Source organism: Neolamprologus multifasciatus, chromosome 5, assembly GCF_963576455.1.
Source record: "Neolamprologus multifasciatus chromosome 5, fNeoMul1.2, whole genome shotgun sequence".
Taxonomy (NCBI): domain Eukaryota; kingdom Metazoa; phylum Chordata; class Actinopteri; order Cichliformes; family Cichlidae; genus Neolamprologus; species Neolamprologus multifasciatus.
In genome coordinates, this window is record NC_140443.1 from 29972896 (window position 1) to 29982680 (window position 9785).

The 9785-nt window shown below is 41.5% G+C and overlaps 2 protein-coding genes across 6 annotated transcripts in view; both read left to right on the top strand.

Moving 5' to 3' along the window:
* ndrg3a (ndrg family member 3a) overlaps window positions 1–4145 on the top strand; it is a 33844-nt gene extending 29699 nt beyond the window's left edge. For 3 of the 4 annotated variants that reach the window (XM_085161301.1, XM_085161303.1, XM_085161304.1), the window contains 8 exons: window positions 46–149; window positions 598–663; window positions 756–807; window positions 934–981; window positions 1077–1112; window positions 1224–1275; window positions 2581–2619; window positions 3102–4145. In XM_085161301.1, coding sequence (XP_085017427.1) covers window positions 46–149; window positions 598–663; window positions 756–807; window positions 934–981; window positions 1077–1112; window positions 1224–1275; window positions 2581–2619; window positions 3102–3274 — 570 coding nt within the window. In that variant the 3' untranslated portion in view covers window positions 3275–4145. The remainder of the gene's footprint in view (window positions 1–45; window positions 150–597; window positions 664–755; window positions 808–933; window positions 982–1076; window positions 1113–1223; window positions 1276–2580; window positions 2620–3101) is intronic. The other variant, XM_085161302.1, reaches the window with a different exon arrangement.
* A 119-nt stretch (window positions 4146–4264) lies between these two features.
* sla2a (Src like adaptor 2a) lies at window positions 4265–9170 on the top strand. Of its 2 annotated transcripts, none has more exons than XM_085161305.1 (8): window positions 4265–5968; window positions 6446–6552; window positions 6697–6796; window positions 6893–6979; window positions 7318–7421; window positions 7925–8077; window positions 8161–8290; window positions 8660–9170. In XM_085161305.1, the coding sequence occupies exons 2-8, from the start codon at window positions 6486–6488 to the stop codon at window positions 8784–8786; spliced, it is 768 nt and encodes a 255-aa protein (XP_085017431.1). In that variant the 5' UTR covers window positions 4265–5968; window positions 6446–6485; the 3' UTR covers window positions 8787–9170. The 2 variants fall into 2 exon arrangements, with proteins under 2 accessions (XP_085017431.1, XP_085017432.1); XM_085161306.1 differs by having other exon boundaries at window positions 6449–6552.
* The last annotated feature ends 615 nt before the right edge of the window (window positions 9171–9785 follow it).

The window sequence follows — 9785 nt, forward strand, 5'->3', positions numbered from 1 at the left end:
TTGTGCCATGTCGATCACGCTCTCGGTTTATTAATCCGTTCTCAGGATGAGCTCACAGACAACCAGGAGCTGATCCAGACCTACCGCCTCCACATCGCCCAAGACATCAACCAGGACAACCTGGCCCTCTTCTGTGGCTCCTACCAATAGTATGAAACAGTTCATGGTTATTATACACTATATATTAACTTGTATTTTCAGTTTTCTGCTATATATTGTTACAGTTGCGTTTTCATAGCTTAGAAAGACATCTCAGGCACGCAGCTCTGGCTGGGAGGGAAGGAAAAAGGCCCACTATAAGATAAATAAGGATTATTTTGAATTATGAGTCATTCGCAGCTGCTTCAGCCGTGTCTAAGAATAAAAATACAGAGTTGGTAATGAACATACCAGGACACATTTAATATTAGGTTTTGCAGTTGCCTGTATTTTTGCTTATTCATTACATTTATGAGAACTTTTATTAACAAAGACAGTTAATTGCTGTGGAGTAAAGCCTAAATATACAAGCACAAAAAATGCAAAGCACAGAGGTCTAACGAGATAACGTCATTTTCAGCTTCTCTAACACGTTCTCATTTTTTCCCCTTGCACCAGCCGTCGAGACCTTGAGATCGAGAGGCCCATAGTAGGTCTGAATGAGGACACGGTCAACACACTAACGTAAGTCTATGAGATCAAGATGACACAAATATACACATTGGGCTGTGACTGCATGGCGTGATTTGAGAATATCCACTCCTCATTTATTCCAGTTGCCCTGCTTTGCTGGTGGTCGGTGACACGTCACCTGCTGTGGAGGCCGTGGTGAGTGGTGCCGGTGGTGATTAAAATCCATCATCTCAGTGCGCTAAGAAGCTCGGGGAAGGATTTGTTATGCCAACAAGCAGCAGTTCTTCATCACTCATTGTGTGCCTGTCTTTGATGTTACAGGTGGAGTGCAATTCCAGGTTAAATCCCACCAAGACTACATTGCTAAAGGTGATGCTTCTGCACTGCACTTTCTGACATATGAGATGTATGATATTCATATTTATAAATGTGATTTATTGATGAGACTGATAATGTCCTCTCAGATGGCTGATTGTGGAGGCTTGCCCCAGGTTGTGCAGGTGGGTTTTTTTGTTTGTTTGTTTGTTTTTGTTAAATTATCGAGAGACGTGAACTTCATCTTGCTCTTTTCTTGGAGCAACACGATCTTCTAACTTTTTTTTTTCTTGCAGCCAGGAAAACTTGCTGAGGCATTCAAGTACTTTATCCAGGGCATGGGCTACAGTAAGTGAAGATGCTCTTGTGTTTTTGTTTTGTTTTGGGGGTTTTTGTATGTGACTGAAGGGTAAACAGATCTAACTCTAAACTGGTTTAAACTGGTTTGCTAGTAGTCAGTGTCCAAGAATTGTTTACAGACTAATACCTGTTTGAACTGACGTGTTTGTGGCCCAGGCGCTCGGCTGAATTTCCTGTTGACGTGAGTGCAATGACAAAAGTTACTTAATTGAGACTTGTTTTCAATGCAGTCTGCGAGCTGTTGCTAAACCCCCCCCCCCCCCCCCCCCCCTCGGACATTGGCCTGCAGAGCGTGAAAAGAAAGCTGTTTTTGCTTTTTTTTTTTTGTCACCCTGCTCACGGAGAGGCAGCCCACGTGGCTCGATGGATGCTAACACCATTTCCTCTCTGCTTTTTGCAGTCTGTGGCTCCCACCAGCCTCAGTAGGTGAGGTGTTAGTGCTTCTAGAAATGACGATCACATTCTATGAGCTGAACAGCAATTTGCTTCCTGTTCAGTTCAGAGTGGGCGTTAAAAATTACCCTTTTTTTTTTTTTGCCTGGTGTGTTTTCTTTTCTATCTGAACTGTTTAATGATGCAGTATTTGTCAAAAGAGACTCAATGTGCATGGTTAAACAGGCCTTCAGGCTTTACAGTCATTCATTTGTTAAAAAATAACAAAATAAAAACATAAAAAGCAGAGAAGCCACAAACACATCTCTAGAAGACCCTACAGGCTTGCTATGCACCAACCAAGACTCCGATCGATGGACAGATGAATGTAGTTTTGCTTTTACCAGCTGCACAGATGATCGCTGCCTATGTGTGTCTTTCTGTAACACCAACTCTATTTTGCATTCTCTCTTTCCCGGGCCATTCACTGTAGGAGGGCAGCCATGTGTAGCTAGTATGCCAGAGCCTGGGTTTTATCTTAAAGGCCACCAAGTGCTCCTGTTGAGTAAATGCCACTGCAGGATTAGAGCAGATTAAAAAGAGTGTTTTCATGCAGTGAAAGTGTGGAAAAAAATCTTAACACCTCAGCATGTTTCTGAAAGCTGGTTTTCCCTCATTAACACATTGCCACAGTGTGAAATGCAAAGGGAAACGGCCAGAAAGCTCAGGAACTCAAGTGTACGGTATAACTTGCATGCATGTCTTCATTTCTTACCTGCTGTTGCTAGCAAACAAATGACAGCTATTTGTCTACAAAAATTGCTGCGAAATACACTGAGGTGTGGCAAAGCACCACGAAGAGCTCGCTTTTCAACATGTCTCCCTTTCTCCTTTCTTTCCCTCTTTAATCATTGCCTGAAGTTCCCTACGTTCTTCTCAGTCACCTGAGCAACGAATCAGGTACCAGGTTTTTAAGTAGCTGCCAGATGAGGAGGCTTTGAACTCAGTGGCCACATAACAGTACAGTGGATGAATGTCAATGTATGCACGAAGGTCTCGAGAGAGCACTGTTTAATATTTGGAACAGCAGCTCTGGGTTGTGGATACAGTCAGCATACTGCACCCTTTGCATACTCTGATGACATTCACCTCACTCCCTCTCAGCATGCCCTGAGTGTCCTAGTTTACTGCATGAGCTGCCGCTGTTGCTTCCTGTCAGTTCCGTTGGATTGCAAATACGGTGTGCTGCTGCTGTACTTACTGTTAGCACATTTGTGGATTATTTGATTTGATTAGTCTCCATTTATGAGAGCAGTTTGCATGCTAAGCACTTGTTTCCTGTTGTTGTTGTTGTTGCTGATGTGTCACGGTATCTGCATTCCCACGCTGCACCGAGTCTGTGGGCCACGTGAGTGGAATATTAACGTGCTTTTGTCTTTCAGTACCTTCAGCGGGAATGACTCGCTTGGCTCGCTCACGCACCACCTCCTCTTCCAGCATCACTTCCATGGACAACAGTCGCAGCCGCAGCAACGTCAACAGCCTGCTGGAGGGCGGCACCACCGGGAGCCTGGACAGCAAGGCCGGGCCCCAGACCATGGAGGTCTCCTGCTAAGCCCCCAATCCGCCCCCACCTCGCACTCTCCCATAGTAACTTATGTCCCTTCTCCACGTCTCTCTAACTTTCTCTCTCTCTTATCCTAAGCAGCTCAATGCTAGGAAGATCTATAATGATCTATGTGATTAGAAAGGAGGATGTAATAAATATATTAACAGATCCATATTATAAAATATTGTATTAAATACACTGTCAAACTCACATTCCTATCAGAAACCATAACTCCATTCAGATGTGTTGTATATTCAAAAACCATATGATTGACCATATGACTCAGCTGTCCAGTCCTGTATTTATTTTTTTTCACATTGTCGTTGTTTCAAATGTCTTCACACAGTGTAGAAATCAAAGTAACTGTTTTTTTTTAACTCCTAACATCGATTGTAAATCATGATTGTGTGTCTTTATTGTCAAACTAGCTGCAATGCAAATTAGATACAACGCACGGCAGGAGATCACTTACTATTTGCAGAAATAAAGCTGCATATAAAGTGATGTGGATGATGCGTGCAAGTAGCATTGCATACTGTAGCACACTGTAAGTCCAGCTAAGTTAAATGTAGAGCTGCTCTTGAACTTTCAGTTGTGTTTCACTTCAAGTAATTTGACTTTGTTTGGTTTTTTTAACTCAACCCAGCATTTCATTTTCCCTTCTGCTTTGTGTTGCTGTTTTTTTAATTTGCTTTTTCCCCCCTTTTTTTGATGTTGTTCAGTTGACTAGTATATTCATTGTTGTTTTAACAACCTTCAACAAGTGGGATCTGATGTGAAAAGTATGAGTCCCTTCCATCAGGGGCCATGTGGTGCTTCTCACTGTCTGCTGATTAGCTCATTTATATTACTACTGAATAAAGATATGAGACGAGAACATGTCTTGTTTTTATTTGTCAGTGCTTTTACCAATAATTCTGCTAAACCAACAGCTTGTGAACAAGCGTGCAACCTAATCGAATGAATGAGAGAAAGAGCGCGTCTGCGAGCAGAGCGTTCTCATCGGCTCTCCCGTTAGTGGAAAAGTGCGGTGACTGTGGTGAGTGAGTTTCCAACCGCTCTTGTTTCTTATTTTGTTTCTGAGAGATAACTTCTGCTGTCACAGATGAGGTGGTCTATATTTAGCACATGTTACAAAAACAATGATCAGCTGCTCTGTAAATAAGATGATGATTTCTGAAAACAAAGCAGAATGGGAAAATAGTGTTAATATGCTAATCATAACACCCACTGAGGACCTGCTTACTGTAATGATTGTGGGAGCTCTGTTGCTAATTATTAATTTCCCTTGATGGAGCTTTCCGACCATTTTTGCATAGAATATAATGTGATGACATGCACAAACCCCATTATGACGAATGCCCTGTTTTTGTTGACATCTGTGGTGCATTTACTGAGGTTGTACTCGGAGAAGCAGAGTCGGGCTGATCATTGCATAAATTTTTTACACGAGTTGACTAAAACACAGGAAATATGCACTATTTAGTGACCCTTTTTCAGTTTCTATTTGAGAAAGATGTACATCCGTGGTTTGGAATGAGTTAATCTCAGATTTTTTTTTTTTTTTAAAGAGCACAAAGTTCTTTCCATCTGTGCTAACAGGCTGTTCTGGTGATTCAGCACCAATCTGATCTGTTCTTGCTGTATTGTTTCCGTGCAGGGTACACTTGCTCATTTGCGTCTGAAGCAGCTCAGAGTACATCTGATTAAGACACAGAACAAGGAGATATGACAGTTTTATCTTGGTTTATTAATATTTCCAAGAACGACTGGTTTGGTTTGTGTTTTTTCAACAGAGACATGTTTTTCTTTCCTGCCCTCTCATGGTTTCATAAGCAGTAGAGCTGCACAGTTACGGAATTCGTGACAATTTCAAAAAAAAAATAAATCTGGATTGCCTTTCACCTTTTCACACTTACATGTATAAAAGAGCAGGACCCCACTGGTGGGCTGTTTCTGCATTGTCACTGTGGTGGATGGATGAGAAATCGTGGCACGCGTAGGTTGGCAGTGGAACCGCCTGATTCTGCAGATGTTTGTCTTTTATCTCACGGCAACAACTGGAATGGTAAATGATGGATAATAATGTAAAGAGCGAAAACATCTCCACGGTTTTCCCTTTTCCGCACATTTCAAAATACAGAAATTCAGATAGTTTGTCCAGTATAAGCTTATTTTACATTAACTGTCACTGTAAACTGATGACACCTCTTCAACCCACAATGCGCCACAGGGTTCATGTACATGGGGATGACAAATTTCACTGACGTACACATTCATTCCATAAACAAGCGCACAATTGGTGCCTCTTCAAAACAGCCTGCATCAGAGAGATCAACTTGAGGTAGTTTATGTCACTGTTGAGCGTCACAGGAAGTTGCAGCTAAGCCGCATGTATAAAAGCCAGGCAGGAAGCTTCCTCTCTTCAGTGAGCCCACGCGATAAACAGCTGCGCAAACACAGCAGTCTTCGTGGTAACTGATTAGAGCAAGGAACACACTGATTGAGCAGTGTGCCTGAGTAGGAACTTGAGCTTATACATGTACTACACGTTACCCAAGCAACATTGGATGTGCTGAAGGCAGAAGAGCATTTTTCACTGGGAAGACTTAGATTTTATTTGTTATCGTGAAAGGAGTCTAACTATTTGAGCGGAATATATTTTCTGGAGGGACATTTTTCATCCAAGAATTGAAAAAGGTGAGAATATGCTTTTCTTTCTTACCATTTCCCCCCTTTTGTTCCAGGACTTCACTTTCACAACGAGGAAATTATGCTTAAATTTCCTTTGAATTTCTGTCACTGAGTGATGATCATGCACTGCAAAGAAATGGAGTAGTTAGTTACAGTGTTTTAGTTTGAGATATGTTCCTGCCTTGCTGCTACCGCAGAAGTAAAATCTCATCTCACTTTGCATTTGAGAAACTGACCATAGTTCTCACATAAGTATTGCATTGGAAATTTAACACAGGATATCATACCTCTTGTTGTGGTTAGGCGCCTTCCTGTATTCTGGTTTTGTTGCCCGGATTCAGGTGTCCTAAAAAAATATCCTGCACCTCTAAGTAGCTTTACAGATACCACAATGCCAATGCAGGAACTACATTTGCAGTTCAATTATGAATTTGTGCTACTAAAGGCGATTTCATAATAACGCTATATTTTTTTCCACCCTAGCAGCAGTAGACATTTCAAATTAGCAAGAAAACCACAGACAATGGGGACCTGCCTCACCAGATGCCAATCCAACCTGACAGTTTTTGAAAACCCAGATGAGTCAATGGGTAGGTTTAATCCCAGGACAGAAATATGTGTGTGTGTGTGTATATATATATATATATATATATATATATATATATATATATATATATATATATTAGCCAAAGACAAGATTAAAATCAAATATCTCTTCCTTTCTATCTGTGCAGAGAGCCCAGAAACCGTGATTGTGTCTCTTGTTGATTACCCATCATTTGGAGAAACACAACTGACCATGTGCATTGGGGAAAGACTGACCATGACATCAGAGTATGTATTACAGCTCTTAATGTTTCATTTTTAAAGTTCAGCTACAATTAGTGATGAGTGTCATTTATTCATTCATGTTTTTATTTTAACTCACAGCGACGGGGACTTCATAATGGTGAGATCCACAACGACAGGCCGGGAGAGCTACGTCCCTATCGAGTACACGGCCAGAGTTACTGACAGGTACAGACACAAGGACCGCGTTAGCAGATTTGTCACATTTTTCTGTGCGTGACAAAAGTCAGAGGAGTTGAAATGAAAGGGGAGGCGGGGAGTTCCCTGAGAGGTGGGAGGGGTCCCTGTGTAGGTGAACTTTTACCTCAGTGGAGACAAATGTTTGGAACAGAGCGTTTCTTTTTCGGTGACATGATCAGCTCCTCCCTCCTGTAGTTTCAGTCCTCCTCCAGTGGTGAATGTGCTCTGATGTTGTTCCACTGGATTTTTCCTAGCAGTAAAATATGACATTGTCTTCTCATCTTACTGTTCTGAATGTGCATTTTTTTTAAATTATTATTATGCAGGTGGCTGTTCAAAGGCATCAGCAGGTACAAAGCAGTGGAGCTGCTCATGCTTCCTAATAACCAGAATGGAGCCTTCTTGATTCGAGAGTCAGAGACAAGCAGAGGTTAGAGGTTTTTATTGTTTTTTGTTTTTTATTCCCCCTTTGTTAATTGTTAGATTTATCATCTCCATTCAGTCCGAGGCCAACATCATGCTTGGAGCCCTGAAATTTCTTCATTTGAAGCTGCATTTCCCCTTAGCCTAGCTCTGCTGGGGAGGAGTATTTCCTACCCAGTTATTTTCATTTCTTCTGTACTTCTAAACGTGGTGATGGCTTGTTACACTTATTAAGTATGTATAAAGGATTGTTATTGTTCATGTATATGAATTTATTTATTTATGGAGTATTCATCATCAGACATTGAATCCAGTATAATATTTTCCTTAAGCAAAATTGCCCTTAAACTGCTATTTCTATTTCTACTGAAGGCACAGCTATTTACAGACTACACTGTAAAGCTCAGTAGAATTATTTAGTTTGCTTTAGAAACAACTGGAACTATGGTTAACAACTAAGACTGGCATATTTTATTAATTCCTGCATCTGCGTGTTATTTCTTTATTTAGATTCCTACTCGCTATCTATCCTGAGGAGAACCAGCTCTTCGCACCAGGACTGTGTGAAGCACTACCGCATTTCTACCCTCCCGAATGGATGGGTCTACATATCGCCAAGCCTGACTTTCTCCTCCCTGCATTGCATGGTGGAACACTATTCAGGTTTGTATTAATGTTGAGACTATTTTGCTTTAACACTAAAGCCCTTGAAAAGATCGATGCTAAAATGTTGCCTTCTTTTGCAGAGACCGCAGATGGATTGTGCTGTCAGCTGGCAATGCCTTGCTTCATCCAGGGTTTAGACAATGCTGAAGAGGCCCGGCCTATTCCAATAACGACCAGGAGGCCCACCATCAAATGGAAGGAAATCAGCAGGTGTGGCTCGCTCTAGACTTACTTGTACTGATGTCTTCCATAAGATGTCCCTCTGTGACTCATTTTTCAGCGCTGTCTTTCCTAGATTAGCATCAAGATCTGCCTTTTCCGTTTATGTTGACAGTCTTTTAGAAAGATAATAATTCAGCACTGCGGTACTGAATAAACTGGTGTGTAGAGTGTGTAAACAACACCGGCAGACATGCCAACAGATAGGCCTGTGGTTACAGTGGGTACGTGCCAGTTGTGAGTGTGTGGAACCTGCAAATGTAGAGCAGGATGTGCAGGTTGAAATGGCAGTCTCCAACGGATTCAGTTACCACGTCACTTTCCTCACTGAAGTCTCAAATTCTTCTTTGTCCCCTCCAGATCGGTGATCTTAAAGAGGAAGAGGACAGTGTCAGACCACTCTCTGGTGAGCGAGGGGCTCAGGGAGGCTATTTACTCCTACCTCCAAATGACTGAGGCCGGCGAAAACAGCTGCTGGGACACTTGAGGAAAGACTGCAAAGTGAGACTCTGTAATTCATCGGCTGCGGCTTGGGGATCCCACTGGAAGAGGCCGTCTACACGCCCAAGTGCAGTCTTTAGAGACTGCCCTGGAATAGCGAGAGGGCTGAGACACTACGCTTTGTGGAGATATGCAGTACTGCAAACTATATGAGCTGGAGGACTGCTTTTGTGGATGTGTGTCCAAAGAGGCGTACAGAGGAGCTTTGAGAAATGTGTTCTCATTTGGTTCCGAAACATTGAATGTATCTTTTAATTTATAAACTAATGTGTACTTGCAGGTTGAATGTCATATTATGTGTTAATATTATTGGAATATGATTGTTATCATGGTTGTGTTATTGGAATCCAATAAAATATATAATTTATGTAACACATGTGCAGATTCTGTGAAATAACCAAACAACTTGGAGGGGAACATGCTAAAGTCCATTTGCTATGCTATTCCATAAAAAAAAGGAAAAACATGCTCTTGCATTGACACATGCATAGCCACACACGTATAGTACACTCATAGAGACATGTAGCCACAGCTTTAAAAGTGCAAGACATCCGCGTTAGACTGCAGAGGCAAAGCAAGAGAAACACTTTCTCTGGGTGCCGAAGTGGATCACTGAATTCACGATACACTTGCTATCAGCACACAATATCCTCAACACATTTCCATTCGTTTTGCAGTTTTCGAGTTTTGAAAATAAGCTGCACAAACTGATGAATGATGAGTGTTTTTTTTAGTCGTGCTGGTTACCATTGCCGCAAAAACACGAAACTACTGTGAAACGAATAATTGTACCGAGCTTGCACTGCATCAACTCATCTTTTATGTACGTACGTTTAAGATTAATTAACGTAAGTTCAAGTAGTTCAAGTGTCCGTAGAATTCAGCCGCCCATAACGCCTACGCTTATGTGCAATATATAAAAAAATATAAGAACGCAAAATAATTATGGCAGGCCTGAAATTTTTTTAAATTATTATTATTTTTT

Coding starts and splice junctions, on each gene's coding strand:
- sla2a (XM_085161305.1), top strand. CDS start 6,486: ATGGGGACCTGCCTCACCAGATGCCAATCCAACCTGACAGTTTTTGAA. Junction 6,797..6,892: donor AGACTGACCATGACATCAGA/GTATGTATTACA, acceptor TTTAACTCACAG/CGACGGGGACTTCATAATGG. Junction 8,078..8,160: donor CATGGTGGAACACTATTCAG/GTTTGTATTAAT, acceptor CTTCTTTTGCAG/AGACCGCAGATGGATTGTGC.